Source organism: Tachypleus tridentatus, chromosome 8 (assembly GCF_004210375.1).
Source record: "Tachypleus tridentatus isolate NWPU-2018 chromosome 8, ASM421037v1, whole genome shotgun sequence".
Lineage (NCBI taxonomy): Eukaryota > Metazoa > Arthropoda > Merostomata > Xiphosura > Limulidae > Tachypleus > Tachypleus tridentatus.
In genome coordinates, this window is record NC_134832.1 from 62,715,054 (window position 1) to 62,743,023 (window position 27,970).

Sequence of the window (27,970 nt, forward strand, 5' to 3'; positions counted from 1 at the left end):
TCTGTGTTCAAAAATGAACCTTTTTGAAGCTGTGAAAATTGACAAGTTTTACTATATACCTTCATTTAATCAACGTCTATCCACAATACTATTCAACACAGCTAAAAAAGTAATTCATGTTTATCTACTTGTTAAGTTATAATTCATGCACAAATAAAAAACAGAACAAATTAATATCTATTCCCACGTAACGGAACAGTCAAAATCAATTGTATTGTAAGTCCGAAGGTTCAGCAGAAGAAAGAAATGTGAACAAGATACTCACAATGATTGGCTAAAACTTGAAAAAAATTCATATTTAAAATCTAGTGAGATTTAAAAGTGAAAGCAGACAAGAAACTGAAAAATGTACGACAAGATAAGCTCAGTGCAGTTTCCAATGATAAAAATGCAATGTTTCTAAGCAATGATAAATAATATCATTTTATTCTCAAATCTCATTCTGAAATACACGAAATGCTCAATGTAATATACTATAGTAACTTAAGCGATGTCTGGTATAAATTAGGTAATTCAGGGATACAACATGTACAGACGAATAAACCACATGAAAAAAGTTCAGAGTCCAACTTAGCAAACTAAATATATTTAAGAAATAGAACATTTACTAATCAGAATATTTAGTTTTGCAGAAGATAGACTGAAAGATTTGTTTGTTTTCTGAATTTCGCACAAAGCTACACGAGGGCTATCTGCGCTAGCCGTCCCTAATTTAGCAGTGTAAGACTAGAGGGAAGGCAGCTAGTCATCACCGCCCACCATCAACTCTTAGGCTACTCTTTTACCAACGAAAAGTGGAATTGACCACACATAATAACGCCCCCATGGCTGAAAGGGCGAGCATGTTTAGTGTGACGTAAAGTCTGAAAGATCCGGGTAAAGCCAAAAATTTTAAAGAAGTAGAATCTCGACTTTATAATATTTAGGTAGAAGTCTGTAAGAACACGATAAATCAAATGGTTTTCAGGAAATAACGTATTAACTTTACAATATTTGAACAGAAGATAGTTCGGGAGACATAGAAGAAGAAAACAAAGGTGTTAAAATACCACTTCTTTCAACACTTTGTGAAGAAGACAGTGTGAGAAAGGAAGGTGCACTACGACCCTGATAAGTCACAATGTTGGATAGAACGTAAAAAGTGTCGTGTTTTTATTAAATAGCAAACATATTGTGTGTGTGTTTATGTATGTTTGCGAAACATTAAGCTAGTTCGTAGGAAAACATATTATTTTGAAAATATATGTACATATACATATATATATATAAAAAGACAACAACACATTAAATTTTCATCCTTCTAATGGTATACAACAAGGCTGAAAGTGGTAGATATAGAATAAAAAATACTAATAAACGATCTAATTCATTAGCCCTCGTTAAATTTTGTGTAATAAAGTAAAATCTGTTGAGTTTATATGTAAGTATTTCACAGCATTTTATACCTTTTAACCAAAAATTCATTACTAAAACTAATTTTTTTTTTACCAAGGATACTGTCTCTGGAGTCGACCAATAACAGACAGCATGAATCAGTTCGTTAACAATAAGCCACTTAAGAACCAGTTGGCCAAAGTAATAAATTGAGCATGGTTTTAAGCAGGTAATTTATATAAAAAGCAATGTGCAAGTATTACATGAGTTGTGTTGACTACATTGGTTCGCTGAGGCCAGATAAATAATAACCTAACTTGTTCTACTTTAATATAGATACAAATATTAGAGTTCAGTAACACAGTAAATAGTCAAAGATCATCTCTAACAAATATCTTGTTAACTGAGACTTTTGTTACCATTTTAAAGGTCCTTTAAGCATCCCATATAAACATTGTAACATTATTCAAGAAAATACTAATTGTTTTTAGCCAATAATTTTTAAATGTTTGTAGTTAACGCTCTGGAACCCCTGAAAAAGTTGTTCGAAACTCTCTGTGACTAATCACTGATAAGCGCAAAGAAACTGAGAGATGTATAATACTTTTAAGCCACGTCAGGAATAAGTTTTAGTCACTGTCGGAATTTTTCTGGAGTATCTGCGTATCGTACCAAATTTTCCGAATTCAGACGATCCCTGTCACACACATAAAGCATTATAAATGTTTTTATCTTTACTTTGTGTGTGTGTGTTTGTATCACTTTCAATACCAAGAAACAGTATTACAATATATGTAGTTAGTAATATTACTGTATTTGCGTAAAGTTATTTCAGTGGATATAATTACGAAGTAAAGTGACTTTCACATATTATAGCTGATTAAAGAGCAAGTATACGCAAATTTTGCGTTATTTTTGGCCACAAAAATAAATCGAAGCAAAGGTATTTCCTTTTGACCAGCAATAAATTTGGGATTTTCCAGTTTTCTACAGCAGATCTGACTGTTTTCCACACTAATGACCACCTTACGAGCAAGACTGGTCCTCGTAAAATGTTCGAGTTCGTGCGATATCGATAATCGGCAAAGAGAATTTTATCACTAGTTTATTACTTTATCGTAGCTGGGAGGCGGAGTTTCAGCTTGTGGATTACAGGCTCCTTCTCCTGGGCTACAGACAGTAGCCAGGGGACATCCTAAAGCAACTTCGTAGGGTGGTGGATCATCCCTGGTGGGTGGCTGAACGTGCACTTGTGTAGAGTTTACGTGAACTGAGAAAAAGAGCGAATGGGATCGACCTGGATGAACGACAGGTGGCGTCAGTTGGTCCGCGTAAGATGTCGGAGACAGCGCTACACGATAAGGAGAAGGCGACCGCGGTAGGCGGCTGGTCGATTGGACTCGACGCGGAGGAGAGCTAGAAGAATGACGCCGAAAAGAGCGGCGAGTTCTGTAAGGGGAAGGCGATCTCGAGTCCCGATGGAGAGGAGATCTGGACGAATGCTGGCGTACCGAAGAACTGCGTGAGGGTTGACGGAGAGAGGGTGAGCGTGAATGTTGGCGGCACGAAGGAGAGTCAAGAGAAACTGGTGAGTGAGGCACCTGCGGGGATGGAGAACGACTGTGGTAGTGGGGTGCAAGATGGTAATGAACAGGGGTGTGGGTATAGGAGTGAATTTCGTGCGTGCCACAGGGTGATCTGCCATTGTACAAGCCTCTTGGTAAAAAGCGGTTCGTCATAGACAGTATGTGATGTTGCGCAAGTTCCCGCGTTATCTCACTGTCCGACATAGCATCCTCCAGATGGCGCCGATGAGCCCGCAGAAGCGCCATCAACATACAGGAGAAAACGACAACCAGTAACAGCACAAAAGTGGTGAGGAAGATGCGACGTGTAGGAGCAACGTCTCGTAAGTAGATCACTACAGGTATTGCTACAGGTAACACCAGTAACAAGCAGCGTAGCAGGTTCTTATTGAGTCCACTGCTGGTCGATTTGGCCACCTCTTGCTCAGCTTCGATAACTACAGGCTGTTGAAGTGTCTCTGTTTCTGGCTGTACAGTGTCATCCATTATTTCATCATCTCTCCCGGAAAATCCCGAGACCAATCCTATTTACATTATAGAAAATAAAAAAGTTATATAATACACAAGTAACTAAAATACAAAGTAAACTTACTTAAAAATCACAGGAACTGAAGCAAAAATCTCCTGAACATTGGTGGAGCAAATATCGCTCAGTTATTCTAAATACTATAAGTGTTACATTACATCAGGAAGAAGAAACATAATCGTTGATTGAAACACTCCAGTTTCACAGTTTACGCAACTTTCATAGAAAAATGTAATGCCATTCTAAGTACATGAAAATCACACGAAGTGAATATTGTTGTACATAATTTATAGACTGTATTTTCAGAACAGATATTTTTCTTTTGTTTTTGTTTTCTATTTCTCTTTACAGAATAGTCCATACCTTAATTACACCATCCGTTGAACTTCCCTTATCAGTATATCTTCTTAAATTATTCTTGTCAACTTAGAGTTGTTTCAGGTTTTGGAAAGTTGTTGAACGGGAACCAATCTGACTGAGAAAGCAGCTAATCTTGGCTAAGATAACAAATCATTCATCACTGAAATAAAGCTGAGGTTTTTGTTTTATTTATAACTAAACATAAAGCTAGACATTGAGCTATCTGTGCTCTGTCAACCACGGGTATCGAAAACCGGTTTCTAGCGTTGTAAGTTAGCAGACATACCGCTGTATCACTGGGGTCTAAAACTAAGGTAAAATAATTCCTTCTTGTTATTGAAGTGAAATCTACTATAGCTATTGTGTCTGTAAAACACAAGAGTGCCAGTTCTTGTCCTTATTAAGCGAGAAACATAAAACACCTCGAACTTTAAATCTATCTCACTTTGAAGAATGAGTGATGAACATCATAGTATTACCATTAGGCTTATCGTCTTCCCATACTATCCATCCCTTGTTATTAAAATTAATGTGCCCAATGCTATCACCATGGTAACACATCTCCACTTACCGACTTCGAGCCCGGGAATACCTCGTGTTGGTGATGCCGTCCTTACTATGATCGCACTAATACAGATTTTGTACGTTGAATATTGAATAAACTCAGTTTCTTCGATTATTTCTTTTTCGAAGTAAAGCGTTTCGGTAAAAAGGTGAATATTACGTATTTAAGTATATAACGAATGCTGACGCTTGTATGCTGATAATATACATGAAGTTAAACATATCTCTTCTCCTGCACACATACACTCAAATCCATACAACTGTGACAGAGCCTGGCATGGGCAAGTGGTTAAGGCGTAATCTATGAGTCGTGGGTTCGAATCCCCGTCACACCAAACATGCTCACCCTTTCAGCCGTGGGGGCGTTATAATGTGACGGTCAATCCCACTATTCGTTAGTAAAAGAGTAGCCCAAGAATTGACGGTGAGTGGTGATGACTAGCTGCCTTCCCTGTAGTCTTACACTGCAAAATTAGGGACGGCTAGCGCATATAGCCCTCGTGTAGTTTTGCGCCAAAGTTAAAACAAACTGTGACAGAGAACCTAACGCTGTTCTAATACAAAACAATAGGGCTTTACAGCCAAGCTACCAACTTCTGTAAAAGCTCATGTAATATTCTGAGAAAAAGCTTCTGTGATGAGTCACAAGATAACATGAAATTTGCACTAACGTTGCTTGTACTTAACACATAATTTGAACATTTAAACATTTATCAGCCGCACATGATTTGTGTTCAAATCCATTTACCACTTTGTCTTATAAAACACGAGCGTTTTGAACATAAAATCAAAAACCACATTTTCTGAATTGTAAACTCCTTTCTGGAAATATCCAGAAGATATAAAACAGCCTTCTTTGCTTATTGCATACGTGCGAATTTATGTGTGTTAGTTTTGTTCTAGTTATTAAGGAAACCATTTGTAAAATATAAACATATCCAGATATGGAATCTGCAACATGCATCACGATATGTGAGCTTTAAAACATTACACCAGTTTTTCTCAAAATGTAGAACTCGCCCCCTACAGGACGAAAATTATGGGAGCACAAGAGATGAAGGTAGAGTCAATAGTGAATACTGCAAAATTAGGCATTTTAATTTTTTTTTTGTTAATTAATAAAGTAACTCCTCACTACAATACGTATAACATTTTAATGCGTGTCCGTTTATAACATGTCGTCACTTCTTTCACTCGCATAAAAAATAGTGGCACGCAAGAAACCATATTTATTTGATGGGACTGTTGATGACAGAAGTTTGGAAAACGTACATTATTCAATTAACATTGTTCCTACAGCAAAGACAGAAATATGTGCAGTTATAAAAATATGTCCATTAAAATATAAACTATAAAAATATGTCCATTAAAATACAAACTACATAATGATTATAACAGTGTCTCTTATTACAAAATCGTTCAGATTTCGTTATTTTCATACAAATTATTAAACCGAAACAGTAACTACATAATTAGGAGGTTTCAAGCTCCTTTGTTACTACGAATCGTCTTCAAGGAATACCGATATACACTTTTCTGTATATTGATCACTAACTGTTCATGGATTGAAACAACTTGGCTAGACAGTTTTTTGAGGCTAGCTGCGTATGCAATCTGTAATATATACATTGCATTTTCAAGATTATAAATGGGTGAATTAGATTCTATGTTTTTTTTATACAAACAAAAATGTTTAGCTTACTCCTGATTTTCTTTTCACCCTGAAAATACAGCATTAAGTATAATGTAACATTTAAAATAGTTCGCTATAGAAAAGCAGCGATAATAATGTTTAAATGTTTAAGTGAAAAAAATTATACAACTTATTTTCCAAAAATTTATAAATTAACAATTGGTTGTGCATTACTGTCTTACCTCTCTATGAGAAAATAATAAATTTATTTTATTCTTTAAATGATGAAAGCCAACTGTTTATCATGTTTTTAGCACAAAACTGTGCAATATACTATCAATAGTTTGCTCATGGCGAGAAAACGAACTCTGGATTCTAGAGTTACAAAGCCGTGAATTTATCGTTGAGCCACTGGAGAGCAAATGTACATCTGTAGAATGTTCATACAAAGCGACACAAAGATTGTTTGTTTTTGAATTTCGCACAAAGCTACACGAGGGCTATCTGCGTTAGCCGTCCGTAATTTAGCAGTGTAAAACTAGAGGAAAGGCAGCTAGTCACCACCATCCACCGACAACTATTGGGCTACTCTTTTACCAATGAACAGTGGGATTGACCGTCACATTATAACGCCCCCATGGCTGAAAGAGCGAGCATGTTTGGTGTGACGAGGATTCGAATCCGCGACCCTCGGATTACAAATCGAGTACCTTAACCACCTGTCCACTCCGAGCCCACAAAGGCTGTCTGCATATAGATCCACCGGGGAACACACGCACGTCTTTAAAATGTCGACATAAAGCTACACAAAGGCTGTCTGGATATAGACCCTTTAGGGAACATATATACATCTTTAAAATGTTCATACAAAGCTACATAAAGGTTGTCTGCGTGTAGCTGTCCTAATTTTGAACTGATAGATTACAGGGAATGTCTTTGGCCGTTATAATTTGGACAAATAGTGGGTTATGACCGTTACTTTAATGACGCACTCATAATCCAAAGCAGGGAGCGTGTTTTTGACGCAACGGGACGTGAATAACGAATTAAAAAATAGATACAAAGTCTGGGTTCGCTAATCATTAGGACATGCCCGGACCTGTTTAAACCATATAAGGTTCAGCATTCCCATGAAAAAAGTTAAAATGTTGTTCTACTCCAAAGTAATTGTTCTCTGGTGTTTTGGAAAGTTAAACCCAACTGCGTAGCAACACGCCTTTAATTATGTTAAGAATGAATTTTTCCCTTTAATTAAAGCTAAATGTGTAAATCTATCTTATTATATATGACATGTTTTTTTATTCGTATGGGATGTATATTAATCAAATAACGATAAAATATTTATTTGTAGTGCTTGTAAAATAATATTGAATATTAAAGCTACGTCCAACGTTACTGGCCTCCCAGTGACACAAAAGTGTGTTCACAGACTCCTGGTCCTAGAAACCGGGTTTTGATACCCGTAGTGGGCAGAACACGGGTACTCCGTGACGACGAGAAAACCCACTTGTAGAGAAAATTATATCTGTAAAAAACGGCTGGTATGGACAGAAAAAGCTCTTTGCAGAGGAGCGAACAACGTTTTGACCTTCTTCGGTCATCGTCAGGTTCACAAACAAAGAAAGAGGTAACTGACCGATAGCTGACCACATGTTTAAAGGCGGTTGTGTAATTAAGTGTAGGAATGTAGAAACAAACATGAACAAACGCAAAATTAAAGAAGCCTTACTTATACAACAACTCAAGCCCAAAACAAACCAATACAAAGGAACAACTTTATACCTAGATTAATAAATATAATCAAACATCTAAGCACGCCCTCTACATTCCTCCACTCAATTACACAACCGCCTTTAAACATGTGGTCAGCTATCGGTCAGTTACCTCTATCTTTCTTTGTGAACCTGATGATGACCGAAGAAGGTCGAAACGTTGTTCGCTCCTCAATATAGTGCTTTCTCTATCCATACCAGCCATCTTCTACATATATAAAAACACGGACAGCCAACTGCGTAGCTGTATGCTTAATCCTAAACAAACCAATGTGACTGATGTAACTTTGTTTCATAAGATATCCCTAAGCGTATAGTTATTATTATCATGGCATTGTAATTCATCGCGATAATATTAGTTTTACGTCATTGTTATCTTAATAAACATCCCTCAGAATTAAATATTTCCTTTCTAACAAAAAATGAAAATATTTTCCTATTAAAGAAAGATTGTAGTAACATTTTTATGTAATACGAGTAATTGGAAAGTTCAAAGTAAACATCACCGATGGATCTGAGAAAAACAAACAGACGTGAATTTAATTTCAAGTTTCAATCCCCCGACTTACTCATCCCCCGTTCATTAATGTGTTATAGTTTCTTTAGGTATTGACTCCTTTTCCATCAGACGTTTCTGTTATATCGTGTATGTCACATTATCTAAATACCAACAAGACCATAAATGTATTATAGTTCAATAAAATCGACGAAAGTTTTTTCCCATCTCAAACTTGTGTATCATTAAAGTGTAATTATCAACAAAAATACTGTTATCTCAACATTAGTATAATACTGGTTGTTCTTTCTATTTCGTATATGTGTACATACATAATTTATAACTACTAGCTGAAGCGTTTTGATCTATTTCACACAATATTGATCGTACGTTTAGCATCTTTAGTATCTTGATCTCAGTTTCACACAATACTGACTTTAGTTTTAGCTTATGTAGCATTTTAATCTCAATTTCACACAATAATCACTTCATTTGCCCCCCGCTAGTACAGTGTAAGTCTCCGGATTTACAACGCTAAAGTCAGGGGTTCGATTCTCCTCGGTGGGCTCAGTGGATAGCCCTCTGTGGCTTTGCTATAAGAAAACACACACATACTGACTTTATTCTTACCTTCTGAAGCACTTGATCTCAGTTTCACACACTGACTTTAGTTTCAGCTTCTGAAGCATCTGATCTCAGTTTCACACAATACTGACTTTAGTTTTAGCTTCTGAAGCATATTGATCTCAATTTTACACAATAGTGCCTCTACTTTTACCTTCTGTAGCATTTTGATCTCAGTTTTACATAATACTGAATTTACTTTAAGTTTCCGAAACATCTTGATTCCAGTTTCACACAATACTAAGTGTACATTTGGCTTCTTTAGCATTTTTATCCTAGTTTCACACAGTGTTGACTATACATAATACTTTTAGCTTCTGTAGCATTTTGTCTAGCTACATACATGTTACCTCTGTTGCTTTCAACTCACACTTTACACATTATATTTATTCTCCTTTCCGTAATGCACACAGACTACCTTCAGATACTCTCAAATTAATGACTTTTTCCGAAAAGAGATTCATTTTAGGTGTAATTAATTATATTTCTGTTAGACGATTTTATTTGAAATATTCGAAGTAAAGAGTGAATTACGTGGTGATACTACAGGGTGTTCGGAAAGTCACTGTGCACTTGTATATTTATTAACAGACATGTTTCAATATAGAATACAGGAGGTAAATATGAATGACAATTATAAACAATGTTAAAAGTGACCCCCGTTGGCATCAATACAGGCCTGGATCCTTCTTATTTTGTTTCTAAACACCGCTATCAGTTGTTGGCTTGAAATAGACTGAATGAATGCTGTTAAAATATGATTATAAAACTGCACAGTGACTTTCCGAACACCCTGTATTTGTTCTTAAAAGCTAACTTCCCATCCCAAGTATCGAAACCCGATTTTTAGAGATATAACTCCTCATATATACTACTGAGTCACCAGGTGGGCGTGACGACACTGTATAACTGTGGCCCACTCAAAACAATAATGTAGAATTCTCTATTTTATGAAATATAGATGAAACTTATTTTTGTATAATATTATAAGAAATTATTTTACATTTAAAAGATACTCATTTGAAACAAAAATAATTTTTAACTACGATCCAAAGAAATGAATTTGTAAGTTAAATCATACCATTATATAAATCACGGTTCTTCTTTATGGTATCCGTTGGTATCATAAAGGGGATTTAGCTCGCTTGCAGAGATTTGATGGTGGGTGTAGTAAAACTAATTCAGTTCACATAAATCTGATAGTTGGCGATGCAAAGATGGTTTAGTGTACTTATAAAGCTTGCCCGGCATGGCCAAGGGTGTTAAGGCGTGCAACTTCTAATCTGAGGGTCGTGGGTTCGTATCCCCATCGCACCAAATATGCTCGCTCTTTCAGCCGTAGGGGCGTTATAATGACACGGTCAATCTCACTATTCGTTGGTAAGAGAGTAGCCCAAGAGTTGGCGGTGAGTGGTAATGACTAGCTGCCTTCCCTCTAGTCTTACACTGCTAAATTAGGGACGGCTAGCACAGATAGCCCTTGAGTATCTTTGTGCGAAATTCCAAAACAAATACTTATAAAGTTTTGATGGTTGGTATTGCAAAATTAGTTTAGTTTTCTTATAAAGTATTAATTATTGGTACTGCAAAGTTCATTTGGTTTACTTACAGATCTTTAATTATTGATATTATCACAATTAGTTTGCTTACTTATAAAAGGCCCACCATGGCCAGGCGGTTAAGGCGTTTCACTCGTAATTTGTGGGTGGCAGCCTCAAATTCCCGTCTCACCAAACATGCTCGCCATTTCAGCTGTGGGGGTGCTCTAATGTGACCAATCAATCCCACTATTCGTTGGTAAAAGTAGCCCAAGAGTTGGCAATGGGTGATGATGACTAACCGCCTTTCTGCTAGTCTTACACCACTAAATTACGGATATCTAGCGCAGACAGCTCTGGTGTAGCTTTGCGCTAAATTCAAAACGAACGAACAAATACAAAAATCTGGTAGTTGGTATTTATTACCAGAGTTAAAATATCTTACTCGCAGAACACTGATGGCTGGTACTAAAAACATTGGTCAAACTCGTATTTTAAGTTTAAAATTGCTTAGTTACTTGGATTAATTACACGCTAAACGTTAATCTATGTCTGAAATTGAGTATAAACTTCCAATTTTTCAGAAAATTGTAAATGTTTTGGTTGTTGAAAAACTTTTCCAAAACAAAAAACGCCACGTTCAGTGAAAGTACCATCTTATTAAGACAATAAAGCTGGAAACTTGGTAAAAAGACACTACACATTAATTCTAAATAAATTACTGAATTCGATAAAATACCCGTCAATTTTGTATAATATTTTTTTTATTTCAATTGTAATTTCTCTTATACAAAATACACACAAATACATTTATCCCTAAGTACGTCTTCAAGTTGTAGCTGTATTTGTTAACTCAGAAATAAACAATGAAAATATTATAAAAATATTTCACAGTTACTGTCAATTTTAGAGAAGACAAAACTTTATCTGCATCGTCAAAGGATATCTTAAGTGTATCAATCTCATTATCAGTTTACTAAGAGCGTCGTTAGGGGATTAAATAATAAGATTACGTTGATGCAACACGATTACAAAAAAAAAAGAAAATACTAAGTAAAATACTTTTACAAAGTTAAAGTTAGTCAAGGACTTGAATACCTTTTCTATGCTTTATAATAAATTCGTTTAAGTTGTTTTTCTAGACTTTTACAGTCAAGACACGAACCTTCTTTCATAATTACATTCACAAATAATACAGCTGTTGCATTTTAAGGTTTTAAAAGTCACTCAAATTGAAACGAATGTTTAACAAAAAAAAATTGTTGTTGGATTTCACCTCTACGTCATGCGGCTTATTGTGTTATTTTTCCACTCCAATAACAGACCATTTTCAGCACATAACTTAGTAAACATTTGCTCCGTACAGGTCAGAAAACAAAAATATAATGGAAGAGTAACAACACTTAAGAATTTTTTAAATGATTTTGGTTTTTTGTTCACGCTCGTGCGACAAATATAAGGGTAAAGAATTTGCAAAAAAGAAAAGAGCTGAAATACATTAATTAAAACAAATTATGCCATTAAACTATGGATATGTAAAAATTAATACATGTAAGGGTTGTGTCTACTTATTTACAGGAATCATAAAAAAAAAAAAACAATTTTCCAGTACACCTACGGTAGGACAAATATGCACACACAGACAAGCCCCCAAAACCTTCATAATTTAACCATATGGTAGCTACTGCAGATATTTTGCTATCATACTATATTGAATAAATAGAGTCTGCCAGAAAAATTCTATGGCGGTGCTCAGTACTGCTTGTAAAATTATTTCTTGGTATTACATAACAACTGAAACTCAACCTTCCTGGCATAAATTCTTATCCTCTCTTTGACTTTCTGGATAACTTTTTCAAACTAAATATTCGATGAAACGTGAAACTGAGTCGAGTAGTTATGACGTATAATTATTCCCAATAAAATAAAAGACGTAATACTGAAAATAAAAAATCAATTTTTTTCTAAACGAAATTCTCAAAACTGACATTGTCACGTAGCTGATTGAGTAAGTACTACGTACATGCATACATTTAAACAGCAATCTGTTTACACACAAACACACACACAGATTAAGTGTGTAATCACATTTCTAGATGTGTTAAGTTGGATCAATGTACCTTTTCTTCTTAATACAGTTCAGTTTGTTTGCTTGTTTTCTGGTTTATCCATTTAAGAATTTGAAGACAGCTGTGAAGGTCAGTCTTCTATTAAAAAGAGGCCATTCCTACGAGAAACTCTTCATTTGATTAAGCAGAACAAATTAACATTAGTTTCACCGAGTTCTTTTAAAAATAAGTAACCAAATGTTTTAGTAATTTTATCAGTTGATTAGGGACGAGTGTATATAATTATATAATCCGAAACATGGCATTTAATAAGATTTCAAGAAGAGAAGTAAAACTGTCGATGATTGGTCAGAAGACTTTCTAAGTAATCACATAAAGAGTTTATTATTTTGCACTAATTTAGAATTTCTAGTGTATTTACCATGAGAGAGATAACAGTATCTTTCAACAATGAAACGGGTATCAAGAGTAAACCACACATGTTACGTCTGGAAATGTATCTTTCAACAATGAAACGGGTATCAAGAGTAAACCACACATGTTACGTCTGGAAATGTATCTTTCAACAATGAAACGGGTATCAAGAGTAAACCACACATGTTACGTATGAAAATGTTTTAAAATAAGATAAGATAAAATGAGGAGTTTATTGCTTTTCTTCATTTTTCATTGTAAATATAACATTGCAGAGATCGAACCCAAAGTTTTATAGCTATAGTTCCTCTATCTTATCACTGAGCCACAGAAGAGTACATAAATGTAAGGCTGGTCATTATTACAAAAGTTAAAAATGGACTTTTTTTTTCAAAATGAAAATTTGTAAAATCGTACCTTTTTTTTTACTGTTCCAGCTTACATATCTGTTTGATTTATAATTAACCCAAAATAGGTGTTTTTTTTTTACCCGGGAAAATCGTATATTTATTAACATTACGGTGACATTTTCAGCAGTTTTTGTGCATTCTTATGTCAGAACATTAATTAATTGTTCTTAATTTTGTTTTTATTCCATCCCATAATAGGCCCGACATAGTCAGGTGGGTTAAGGCGTTCGATTCGTAAACCGAGGGTCACCGGTTCGAATCCCCGTCGCACCAAACATGCTCGGCCTTTCAGCCGTGGGGGTGTTATAATGTGACGGTCAATCCCACTATTCGTTGGTAAAAGAGTAGTCCAAGAGTTGGCGGTTGGTGGTGATAACTAGCTGCCCTACCTCTTGTCTTACACTGCTAAATTAGGGACGGCTAGCGCAGATAGCCCTCATGTAGCTTGGCGCGAAATTCCAAAACAAACAAACCATTCTATAATGTTCCATTTTTATGATTATCATAAAAACAATCAATGAATGCATCACCCCTAACGATTCATCTTATGAATATATTTAAAACCTTAAACTCACAGTACAATACTTTTTTATATAATAACTACTTTAAAGTCAAGTTATCCACTTTAATTTCGATTCTCAGACTTTTACCATCTTGTTCCTTGCTTAAATTTTGTTTTTCGTTTCTAGTAAAACATTTACAGTAAGTTTTTTAGAGCAAATCAAATGTGAAAATTTTAATATAAAACAGCTATTTACAAATAACTCTCTTAATTTTTACTTAAGAAACTATGTTAAAATTATAAAATTTGTCATTAATCGAATTGTAAAATAAGTAAAATGCACATTCTGCTAAAATAAGCAAAATACACATTCTGATAACTCTGAAATGAATATTAATTAATTTGTACTATTATTGTTATATCTTATGCAGACTACAAATAAATTCAACTATTTTTTTGAAACAACATAAATTTGAAACAAATAAAATTTTGAATTAAAATATTTATTTATTTGGGTTATTGTTTGTTATTAAGCGCAAGCTAACAAAGGGTTTTCTGTACTTTGCCTACCAGGTATCGAAACCCGGTTTCTAGCTGTATAAGTCCGCAAACATACTACTGTGTGACTAGGAGGCTATTTACATGGGTACATCAACGTAATGGTACTAAACATTATTTCGACAAGAGATGACAAATATATTTATAACGATTACTTCTATAAATAGCAGACAACAGATGGTTCAGCGACAAGTTTGAGGGTTTACAACGCTAAACATCGTGGTTCAACGTGCGATGTGCACGTAACAGTTAGCTCATTGTTCAGTTTTGCATCTTTGAGTTTATCAAACTATAAATAACTAGAAAGGTGCATAAAAATGTAATTTTCACACTGCAATGTTTTTTTCACTTCTGCAATAACAAACCTTAAAGGCGAATTTTCAACAAATTTAATAATTATCTTAAAAACTGTACTTTGTTTAGGTATAATTCCTGTGTGGTTGCCATATTTTTAAACACTTAAATTTTTTAGTAAAAAATGAAACAAAATATGCAGGTCATCGAACTCAAGTTCCTCTCGGTCGCTCGGTTGTTTCCGTGACGTTTTACAACTATGACGTAATAGTTGCCAAACACGCTTCGTTGCGCGCCAACCATTTTGTTCCTTTCAGTGCTGGTGTTTTATGTAAATTTATCGGTGCTTTTTTCGGATTACATACTTTGTGAGACTATTTTTTTTATATTGCTACTTTATGTTTGTTTTATGATAACATGGTTTACTGCGTTGCTTATGGTTGTAAAAACTGTTCGGCATCGGGAAAAAGCCTCTTTTCGTTTCTGTGCAAGGAGAAAAAACCAACAAGGTGGCGACAGTGGGTGCGGATGGTCAATAGGAAGAACTGGACTCCTTCACACCATGCAAAGTTTTGTCAAGATCACTTTGAACGCTCATGTTTTGTGTCGGATCCCACTGTTTTGGATTCCGTGGGTTTTAAGCCAGGCAGGATCATAGTTTTAAATAAACAGTATCTTTAATTGTAGGTTAAACTCAAATATACTATTTTAGGTTTAACTGCATCTTGAAAAATACACACTCGTGACTTGGCTCCTCATCATTCAAGTCAACAAATCCATAGTATGATGCTTCCAAGACATCAATATTCAGGCAATTTCCATCAGAGCCTCGAGTCTTGATAATGCACTCTTCATCTTTTAATCGGTTTGATACCTTGTCGTATGAGCGACAACAAACGCACTCTCCTGGTTGGCATCTGCTCGCATAAACCACACCTACACCTTGCACAAACATACGGAATATGTTATATAAATTACACATTAATAGTAAATATTAAATTAACTATTCAGACTGCTACATCTTGTTTGATTTTATAGACAGAATTATAACGTATAATTGAAATTCCTTTTTTTACGAGTCATAAATACCCGGTACAATGATTGTGGAAGGGCCGAGTATTAGTTACCATAGTCGACAAAGTATAAACAAATAAAACCCAGTCTGTGATACCAATAATTTATAAACACCAGATAGGTTTCAAGATGCTTAAAATTGCACGTGAAATAATACGGACCATATTTGTTGTCATGACTTACGCTTACCATTCTTCCACTGGAGGTATGACCGACTCGCAACCGGCCTGGGCGCTATCAGTATCACACACAGTTCCGCTACTCTCGCTCGTGGAACTGTCCTCATCACTAGAACTTGTCAGATCTGTGTCAAAAGTAACTGTTCTAGGTTCGTTCAGAGTAGGTTTGAATTGATATGGCGCTACTCGACACTGTTCAGAACACAAAATCAAAACAGACTCCACTTCTGTTTCTCCGTATGCATTGGCCATGTTTATTTACATTCAACGCGCTGGTGTTGGCAGTTTGTTTGGCAACTATTACGTCACAGTACTTTTCCTAGCGGCAAACGTAAAAACTAAACCTTTGGATTGCCGCTCAGAAAGGGCTCTTTCTGCACCAAGTTTTTTCATTTATTAGCACATATTTTTATAAAAATATGAACTTGCAAGATTAATCAGTATGAGTAGTTCTTTTAACTGCAAAGTTTTCTTTTTTCTGTAAAATCCACCTTTAAAAATCCAAACAATTCCTAACTTTTAGAATTGTAGGCGTGGGCGGAAAGATCCATTTTTCCATTTCTATTTCTTCAAGAGTTTTGACCTTTTTTTTTTTAATGCCAATCAGCTACCATTATAACGAAGTTATATTACCAAAAGTCAATCAACTTGTCCTTGGTAGATGCTCAACCATCGTACCAAATCTGATCAAAATCAGGTAAATACGTTTCGAGTTATGTTGTTGATTTGAGCATCGAAAGATGGGGCTAAGTACGAACAGACCTATTTTAGACCATTAGCAGCCAGAAGCTAACAATGACAGCAAAACCATACGTACCAAACGGCCAGAGATTCCGTTTATCTCTTCAATACAATATGAATTGGCAAACATCAGAGTAGAAACAATAGTTGTTTCCAGTATTGAAATAGAGTTTTCTCTGTATTGTAATACGACGAAAAGCTTATGAAAGCAAAACTCGGATTACGAGTCGAGTGCCTTAGCCATCTGGCCATACAGGGCCGGATAAAATAATAACAGCAACAGAGACGTGACGATTAGCATTAGCATCCTAGAAATGTCGCTTAGCAAACGTAAATATACCATCAGTTCAGATTACATTCTATACGAATCATTTACAATATTTATCATACAAATATTCATTTTATTGTATTTTTGGTTAATATTCAAATATTTTTTGTGGAAAATGCGAGAAGACCGAAGAAAAGCATTATAATTTAGCTTGTTTTAGGACAAGGCCTCGTTGGGCTATCTAATGTGCTCACTTCGGGAAATTGATCCGTGGATTTTAGGTCTGTAAGTCAATAGACTTATCACTTTTCCATTGGGTGGTAGATAAAAAAGTTAATTTATAAAATATCCTGAATGGTAAAATAAGTAGTACAGGAAATTCTAGCAAAATATATAAGACAGCACTTAAAAATATTTGTATAGTTAAGAAATATTCTTCTGTAATTTGGGTAATCTACCAATGTTTTGCATCTGGACGTATTTTTGTCTGCAAATTATCTAACGACCCAAGAGCAAATAGCCCTCGTGTAGCTTTGTGCGAAATTCAAAAACAAACAAGCCTCTGGAAATGAAAAGCCAAATCTGTGCACGTGATGTTTGATGGTACAGAGTTAAAGTTGCTCATTATACAGCATTGTGCTGAAAGGTATTTGAAATTTACAGATTTTTGTCACTTGATAATAACAGAAATCATTATTATTAAATAATATATATATATATAACTGAAATACAAGAAACCTTACCAAATTATTTTACGTTTAACTAATACAAAATGAGTTACTAGTTACAAGATGGGTTCCCACGAGGTTTCAACTATTCAAATGAACGCAATTCAAAATCTCTTTTCCGGGTTTAAATTGAAAGTTAGATTGGATTTTGAATAATTGTAGTGGGAAAAATAGAAAATGAATTCACACACCCCGTTTGTCGTAAGAATACACATTCGTGAGATTACATCCATTGAAATTCCTTCTACGACCCTAAACAAAAAAAAATATTGGAATCATAAAATTCTTTTTCATTCAGGTAAAACTATTTGTTCCCTACAATAGGCTTTTGTCGCTGAGACAAATGTTTAAATAGCCATTTGTACCGTAAAATAAGTATATCAACAAAGTGATAAATAACATTTTTTCGCCCGTTGAAACTCAATTATTGGTGAAAGAGACAAGTACTAGAAGTTTAAGAATCCCACCCCTTTATCAGAGGCGTAGCTAGGGTTTTCAGCGCCCGGGGACAAAGTCAGTTTTCGCGCCCCCTCGTGACAAAATGAAAGCCATAATTCCTAATTATATAACATCAATTTAGCGCCCCCCCACGATACTGCGCCCGGGGACAGATGTACCCCTTGCCCCCCCTAGCTACGCCACTGCCCTTTATTATATGCTGCTTTACACCCCTAAATCTCTTCATACTACCCACTTCTTTATTGTTGTTTTTCAAAAACTATTCAAGAGCTTGAAATAGTTTCCGGTGTAAAACTTTCTTACCTACCAGTGAAAATGTTAGATCACCTTCTGTGAAGAAACTTTGTTGACAGTGACACATTAGAATCAGTGCTTTAAATTCGATGTAAAGACTCTGACAACTCTTAGTTCGGAGAAACTAACCGACATTTTTCAACAGGACTAAAAGCTTTCTCTCGTGTTTCCAGCACGTGGTTGAACGTAATCATATTTTTGATTGGTTTTGAATTTTACGTAATTCTTCTCCACGGCTATCCGTCTCTAACGTAATGATCTGGCATTGCCAGGTGGTTAAGGCACTCGACTCGTAATCTGAGGGTCGCGGGTTCGAATCCCCGTCACACCAAATATGCTCGCTCTTTCAGCCATGGGGGCGTTATATAATGTTACGGTCGATCACACTATTCGTTGGTAAAAGAGGAACCCAAAAGTTAGCGGTGGGTGGTGATGACTAGCTGCCTTCCCTCTAGTCTTACATCGCAAAATTAGGGACGGCTAGCGAAGATAGCCCTCATATAGCTTTGCGCGAAATTTAAAACAAACCAAACCCTAACTTAACAATGATAAACTGGAAAGAAGACATCTAGTCAACATCAATTTTTGGGCTATTCTTTTGCAAACAAATAATGGGATTGACCATAATATATAATTCCCCTACGACTGAGAGGATAAGCATGTTCAGTAACCCACAAATTACGAGTCGAACGGCCTAATTATCAGGCCATGTCAGGCCCCAGTCACTTCTTTGAGTTTTCAGCAAACCATAGAAATCGTAGTACAATTAAAGATCTCTTTATCGAAACAACAAAAAAGACTCGAATTTATAAACATACAGATGTACGTTTATGTTTGTTCTAAATTATTCTCCTTAGCTATTTTTTATTTCTAATAGGCCTAAAATGTTAACTTGTTTATATAACAATTTTAGGCCTAATGTCAGTTTTTGCTATATTACTCTTTAATGGCGTAATAACCATCTGATGAGAAAATACTTGATAGTTTGAACAGCTTTGCGATTCTGATCAAAGGTTGTCACTTAATGATGTCGAGAAATCCACTTGTTGAGAAATTTATATGCAAAAACGGCTCGTTTGGGTTGAGAAAATATTTTACATAGAAGAGCGAACAACGTTTCGACCTTCTATGTAAAATATTTTCTCAACCCAAACGAGCCGTTTTTGCATATAAAGGTTGTCACTTATTGATGCCAAATACATCTAACAAAACGCAGTGTTTAAAACGAACAAAATTCTTATACGCATTTATTGCTGACATTACCGATTAGCTCAGTTCCAAGTTCCACCATATAAACCCAGTTGTAACACCAAAATTTTAATCAGTAATTTTTGTAATAACATCAATAAAATGAGATGAAATAGATTTTAAGTGGAATAAACGATTTTTTTTAGGATTAATAATGAAAACAGCCAGTGTGATTACGGCATTTCTTCGTTTATATAGCCTTAACTGAAAAAGACACACAACACTATCGAAACCGTAGGCTTATGACTCACATTTATAAGTTTAATTAGTAGGCTTATTTACTTACGTGCTATAATGTAAATCAATGATAAATTTGGGATCCGCTTTCGAGGAATCTTTGTAAAATGAGTTTCTTGTTTTTCAAAATACCCAGAATCCCTATGGAGTTGTATGAAAAGTTTTAATTTTATGTAAACCTTGGGACCGAGGCGATTCGTTTGGTACTACTTAGAGTACTGCTTTTTTAGTACCTACACAAAGAAACTGAATCTTATTGTATAGACTGGATACGATACGACATATTGACGACGTATTTACAAGTCAGTTTTTCTCCAAAGAATTATCAAACAACACTCTTCTTAAAATTCACCTAGAACAAGAAACCTATAAAAAATTTAACATTTCTCCATATCTTAAAACAGATCAAAACTTCTCCACAAGTGCTTATCGCCAGGCTACCCACACTGCCATCTATATAACTTTGGTTTTCAGCTCGTCCCGCATATCCAGAAATAAGCATTTTAAAAACTCCGATCTCTAATGCTACAACCATTTGCAATTCCTAAGACATATTGAATCTAGAAGTACAACATTTAAAATACGTTTTGTCTTCACGTTAACAAATTTACTAAATCTGTTGAGAAAAATACGGTTAACAATACTCAAAAAATAGTTTCCGTGTTGTCGATAACTTCAAGTTGAGCAAACACCAACGTCTGCTCTTGATCCTAAATTCCCGATTTCCTCATGCTCTAAAAAAAGATTATGGAATGACCTAGATAAAATACCCAATATTATAATAAAAGTTTAAATTGGTTTTATCCCTGACACAAAACTAGGCAGTATTCTATCAGGTAAATTTCAAAACAACTGCATAAGTAGTATTTTTTATGAATACAAAGGACACAAGAGGGAGAAAACTCAGTACCTGTATTAACGAACACATCACCTTTAAACACAAACATGACTCTAATAATTACAATTATTCTCATTTTTCCGCTTAATTTATAAGTAAAACAAGAAGTACTAAAGAAAAATGCAAAAGAAAAAGTCAAGGGAGCTAGCTCTATTCATTGGAGAAAAAAAACTCCCGCTATAAACAAATATCCTGGTTCCTGACGACATTCATTTACCGTTCTCATTCTGTAACATTCATTCATACGTTTAACTTGATGATCATAGATATCCTTGTCAAATCAATGTGACTAGTTCCTTTCTTGTTTTTCATCTTCTAATCCATAAACGTATTTAGAGTCTTTATTCACTTAATTGAAGATTTTCCATATCGCATTTACAGTTTATTTAGGGTCTTTATTTATTGATGATGATGAAAAATTAGTTATATTTTGTGTTTATTTATATAACTCAGTAACAAATGCGTCCATATTGTTTTGATAACGTCATAATATCTAAATTTTAATAATAAAGTTAGAGAAAAATTACATTTCTTCTCTAAACAATAATACAACATTATTTTTTTATTCCAGCCATCGTTTCGCTATTACGACATGTTCTACGTTATTTTTGTATGTATCACAAATAGTGATAAACAGCAAAGTATTTCCCTTTATTGTAAAAGTTACTATTTTATTTGTGAAAACGATTATTGAGGAAAGTTAACGGTTTGGTTTATTGTGAATTTTGTATAAAGCTCCACGAAGGCTATCTGCTCCTAATTTAGCAGTGTAAGACTAGAGGAAAGATAGCTAGTCATCACCACCCACCGCCAACTCTTTTACCAATGAATAAGAAGACTGACTATCACGGCTGAAAGAGTCACAGTGCGACGGGTATTCGAACCCGCGACCCTCAGATTACGAGTCGAGTGCCTTAACCAGCTGGCCATACCGGGCCTGACAGTTAGCGACAAATGTTTACACGAAAATTCGTTTATTTTCGCTATGTTTAGGGCTTGTGCCCTTTGTTAGGCTTAAAAACAGTATAAAGAATATACAAATTATGTGTAGACATACTGGAAGTATAACAACAAATTTTATTTAATTGGATACTCAACGTTTCATTTTACAGCGTCTTTAAGAGCGTTACATTAAAACATAAAACAAGACAGAGAGTTTTAAAATATCTTCTATATACCAATATTCACTAAGAAATTAAATATATGTATACGTATACCTGTTTATTGAATTTCGTGCAAAAATAGCTGAGAGATATTTAAGATAGCCGTCCCTAATTTGAAATGTTGGAAGGCAGGTAGTCAACATCACCCAGCGCCAAATCTTTTATTAGCAAGTAGTGAGATTGAATATCACTTATAACGCCACCACGGGTGAAAGAGCTAGTATGTTGGGTCAGGAGATTCGAGCCCGCGACTCACAGATTGCGAGTCGAATGCCCTAACCACCAGACCGTTCTAGACCCGAATAAAAATACAAATAATAAAACTGAGTAGATGAGAAAAATAAAACGTGATATGTTTACAAACATGATATATTTGTAACAAACATTGTTACTCTATTTTGGCCTGAGACAACAGTTAAGTAAGATAAAGGAAGCTATAACATTAGATGACAAAAGAAAACAAATTATATATTAAGTTTTTAGATACATCTGTTGACGGATATGGTACATTTATTTAAGTACAACGTTTAGACTCTAAAAGTGAACGTGATCACATACAACATTCAAAATACAAAGACACTTGTACGTTGTACGTGATCATTTCACACTGTTAAAGACTAAACGTTCTAACCAAATAAATCTACTATTTCATCAATAGCTGTTTCAGAAACTTTATTTAAATTTCATAATTAAGATCAGAAACACAAACATATTAAACTTAGGTTATAACACTGTGTAACAAAATTTTTACTTTGTCTTGTTCCTTGGCAGAAAGTGTTATTTCCCAATTGCTTATGCCTAAAGTAAATGGAAAAGACCTATTTTTCTCTTCAAACTTTGCTTTTGTGACCTGGTTAATGAAATTTTCAAATTTACCCATTTTCCAAAACATTACAGGTAGATTCAGTGCTGAATAGCTGATAGAGAATTTTCTCGAACTTACAAGAATTTTCAAAAACATTCTAGAATATTGTAGAACCTATAAGAATTTTCTAGAACTTTCCATAGTAATATATATATAGGGGCTCATCACTCACCACTTCAGTTTAGTTCTAGCTGCCTAAGTGAACACATTGACCAATCTGACTTTATCAGAGATGGCATCAAGAAGCTGCAAGCATTCTCCAAACGCATTCTGTTATGTATGTGGCCAATTTATCAAGACAAGAGCGAAAAAGTACTCTGTTACAGCATCTGCTAAAATGTGTGAAGCCTACAAGGCATATTTCGGCATATCTATTGGGGATCAAGACAAACCCTGCAAGCACTGCAAAAAACCCTAGAAGGGAGGGCCCTACAGTTTTTGCTTGCTTGAATAGTAAGATTTTTATTATACACAATTTTAGACCTTTAAAAATTTTAATTTATTTCTTAATTTCTAATGGAATAGAAAAAATATCACATATAAGATATTTTGCATGAACCTCTTACACATTAGTTGTGGATGAAATAAACTTATTCTTCATAATAACAATTTTATTTTGCTCTTTTACAAGATGGTTCAGAGGGGAAAAGAGAGCCATAAAGTTCGCTATTCCAAGAATTTGGCATGAACCCACTGACCATTCAAGCAATTGCTACTTCTGCATGGCGGACCCTTCCAATTGTCGTGCTGGCAAGAATGCATCTGCTGTCATGTATCTGGATCTTCCATCATCCATCGCCCCAGTGCCACACTGCCATGAGCTCTCTGTACCCACTCCACCAGAGAAAAAGCAGCCATCTCGAAAAACTGCTCACTTCCAAATATTTTTGTATAACATTAGTATAAATACATGTAAATCTTGATTCACATGTTGTTTTATTCAGACCTTATGTAAATAAAAATGTGAAAATTTGCCAGTTTTTACATAGAAAATAGGTTAATTTCTAAATTTCATTATCCAGGTCAGAAAAGCAAATTTTGAAGGGAATAATGGCCATTTTCTGTACTTTTTCAACATAAGCAATTAAGAAATAACACATACTATCCAGGAACAAAATATGTGTTACATAGTGTCATGAGAAGACCTTAAGAAAGGTGTATATTAGTTTAACATGTACAATAAAACAGACAAGACAAAGATCGAAATGGATATAGTATTAATAAATATATCACACGGAATGATTTGGAAAATAAATGGTCATAAGAAAGATACAATGGTGGGACTAATATATAAAAATAAAAATTTAACTACTTTAAAAATAATCTTTCGTTTATTCCATGAAGTAACAGATAATGTAACTACGAGTAATACAAGATTGTGTTCTAAGCTTTCATGTTGAGATTTGAAAGGGGGACAGAGGTAATTGGGACATGAACGTTCATATCGTTGCGCCCGGCACGGCCAGGTGATTAGAGCGCTAGACTAGCAATATGAGGGTCGTGGGTATGAATCCTCGTCATACCAAACTTTGTTTTGTTTGTATGTTTTTGAATTTCGCACAAAGGTACTCGAGAGCTATCTGCGCTAGCCGTCCGTAATTTATCAATGTAAGACTAGAAGGAAGACAGCTAGTGATCACAACCCACTGCCAACCATTGGGCTATCTTTTACCAACGAATAGAGGGACTGAAAGTGTGAGTATACTTGATGTTACGGGGATTCGAGCCCGCGACTCTCAGATGATGAGTGCCTTAAACATCTTGCTAAGTGCCATTAGAGTCGCCACTTGTCATAAGTTATACTTATTTCGCGGAAATTCCACCTTACATCAGGACAAGAACAAACCAGAAAAATGTTACGAGGATTCTTGCAGTGATGAACTTTGTATTATTTGTAGTTTCCAAACCAATATAAACACAGGATCGCTATAGCAAGTAACAGACAACAATCGATAATAAATATTAGCCCAAATCCAGCGGTGGGTAGTGTTGACTAGCTGCCTTCCCTCTAGTTTATAACTTCAAAACTAGGTATGGCTAGTGTGGATAGCCCTCGAGTAGCAATCCATAAGTAACCGTTAAACCCCTTTATTAGCCAATTCAAAACTACAATTAAATTTGCTATGAAAACACGACGCACTAGGGGGAGAAAAAAAAGACACATAAATAAAAGTATATGATCATGAGTAATTTTATCTACATTCTGACTATGGGAGCTAACTTTTGACCTTTAGATACTAATTCGCTCATACAGACGGACAGATGAATGGACAAAAAATTCACCATTTCAACCTGATGTACACGTTATTTTTTTTTACTTCAAACACCCGCTCATTTTGCACGCAGATTTGAATAATAATCTTATTTATTGGTTCTACAAGAGCATTGGTTGATGGTGTATCGTAGTTTCTTTTTGTCTTTTTTGTCAAAATATAACAGTTTCCATATATTATGATCAAATTGACAGTCTACTTTTTAATAAAAATCTTCTAAATCTGAATACGCTTTCCTTATAATTAGTTATTAATATAAAGACATTGATTGAGCCAATATTAAAAGATCGAAAGTTTATTATGCATAATGTATTACCGATACCACTAGCATAAAATCTTTTACTTGCAATAAAATCTTTATTTGTTTTATTTATCTTTTGAAAAGTTGCAGTGGGGCATTAGTAAAACACCCCAAGTTGTGAAATTTCTATAAAAAATTTATATATATATATTCTCTAAATAAATTGCTTGTTTTAATTTCGCCCGCAGTTGGTTGAGATCTATCCTCTCCAGCTTTCCTTCCTTGCTATCCTCAATTTGGAAAGTAAATTAATGAACATTGACCACATCCAACTCTTGGGCTGCTCCTTACCAAATTTTGCTCATTATAAAAGACCCCAAAGCTGAAATGGTGGACATTTTCTGGAACTCGGGATTTCACGTCACAGCCCTCAGATTGCGAGGCCAATATTCTACCACTAGGCCATCTCACGCCATTCTTATAACATTCATTTTAATACACTACCGAACTTTATTATTGATAAATATAATAACTGTACCATCTGTTGTGTTCTGTATTTTGTAAAACTCTTAACAATAGGGCCTGGCATGGCCAAGCGCGTAAGGCGTGCGACTCGTAATCCGAGGGTCGCGGGTTCGCGCCCGCGTCGCGCTAAACATGCTCGCCCTCCCAGCCGTGGGGGCGTATAATGTTACGGTCAATCCCACTATTCGTTGGTAAAGAGTAGCCCAAGAGTTGGCGGTGGGTGGTGATGACTAGCTGCCTTCCCTCTAGTCTTACACTGCAAAATTAGGGACGGCTAGCACAGATAGCCCTCGAGTAGCTTTGTGCGAAATTCCAAAAAACAAACAAACAAACTTAACAATAGTAAGTTATCTTTAGCCACCCAGTGACACAGCAGGTATGTTTGCGGACTCCGCTAAAAACCGAGTTCCGATACCAGTGGTGGGCAAAGCACAGATAGCCCATGATGTAGCTTTGTGCTTAATTCTAAACAAACAAACAGTTATCTCTGGAGTTACATGTCAGGAGCTCGTTTGTTTGTTTTTTTTTAACAGTCTTTGGCATTCCAGTCAGAATAAGATCAATTGAAATAATTCATTTTACCAACTATATTACTGTAAATTTTGTAAAGTGTTTTTTATTAAGTTCCTTAAAAACTGGTAATATTTCTTACCTCCTTAATAGATAAATATTTTAGTTTTATGATTTTTCCTTCATGAATACTGATGCTATTGTTTTTTTTAATAACTCTGTAAGTTAAGTGTTATGTGTACTTAATATTCGTTTAGTGAATGCTTATGTTTTGGCAATGTCAATATTTAAGGATTATTGTTGATAATTTATTTATTCTTTTTTGGAGTTTCGGTAAAATTTAAATAGTGTGTGTTTTCTTATAGCAAAGCTACATCGCGCTATCTGCTGAGTCCACCGAGGGGAATCGACTCCCTGAGTTTAGCGTTGTAAATCCGTAGACTTACCACTCTACTAGCTGGGGGCAATTTAAATGGTATTTAACAAACGATTACTTCAAAAATAAACGTTTCAATTTGACTGTTTAAATCGACGTTTCGGGTAGAAAGGAGCAAGTTTTCCCCAAAACATGATCTTGAAAAATATAACTGAGTGGTCTGTTTTTGCTTTCAACTTTAAATTGTAATTTCTCGATTTTTATTTAATTATTTCATTTAAAAAAGGTAATACATTCAGACATTATTGAATTTGAGTGTGTTATTTTTAACATCGCGTATTACGTTATTTTAGAAATAGATATTGTTTGTTGTTGTTTTGAATTAAGCACAAAGATACACAATGGGCTATCTGTGCTCTGCCCACCATGGGTATCGAAACGCGGATTTTAGCGTTGTAAGTTCGCAGACATACCGCTGAGCCACTGGGGAGCTTTAGAAGTAGAAACAGTACTATTGTTAGCAATACAAGCACGTGCGGTTTTAATGTAAAATCTCTGTTTTTGAAAGATGTTACAAATGTATTCAGTACGTAACTCGTAAAAGAACGGATTCTGTTTTTTATAAATTATTGTAAAACATTACAAAACCCCTACAGCACTGGAGAAAAAGCTTCTTTGATCGATTTTTCTTGTTAAATACTAAGTAGTTTGAAATCGTAGCTCAACTACTAAATTAGGACTGACACTTAAGACAACTATAATCTGTTTTACCAGTTTAAATCTATACAGTTTCAGCCAGTATGTTATACTCCTTACAAATGCATAAATAATTGTATGTCGAGCGTACCTTAAAATGTCTTCCCAATCGCTTGTAGAAATATTTGCTGCCATCATTTGATTCACTGTTTAGCCGCCCTCAGTTACTTGGACTAGGATTTCCTGCGAATTTTCTGAGCTGATTATCGATCTTGGCTAGAAGAGCTTCATGAAATGGTGGGACGATGTTTTATTATAGCAAAACCGAAAAGTATAAGTAAACAAACTATTGGAATGTCGTTCAAAATATAGCAGTAGGCTATTTCGAGGTTATTAGTTTAACGAACTACTATCATCAAATAATAATATTCCACGGAATTACGAAAAATTAGATTGTTACTAGTTAAGTAATATT

At 35.0% G+C, this 27,970-nt stretch overlaps 1 protein-coding gene across 1 annotated transcript; it reads right to left on the bottom strand.

The window, feature by feature from the left end:
* LOC143222511 (uncharacterized) lies at window positions 1–27,740 on the bottom strand. Its single transcript, XM_076449113.1, has 2 exons — window positions 27,647–27,740; window positions 1–3,484 (listed from the first exon to the last, which is right to left on the bottom strand). Exon 2 carries the CDS (start codon window positions 3,444–3,446, stop codon window positions 2,475–2,477), a length of 972 nt encoding a protein of 323 aa, XP_076305228.1. The 5' UTR covers window positions 3,447–3,484; window positions 27,647–27,740; the 3' UTR covers window positions 1–2,474.
* Window positions 27,741–27,970: the final 230 nt, after the last annotated feature.

Coding starts and splice junctions, on each gene's coding strand:
- LOC143222511 (XM_076449113.1), bottom strand. CDS start 3,446: ATGGATGACACTGTACAGCCAGAAACAGAGACACTTCAACAGCCTGTA.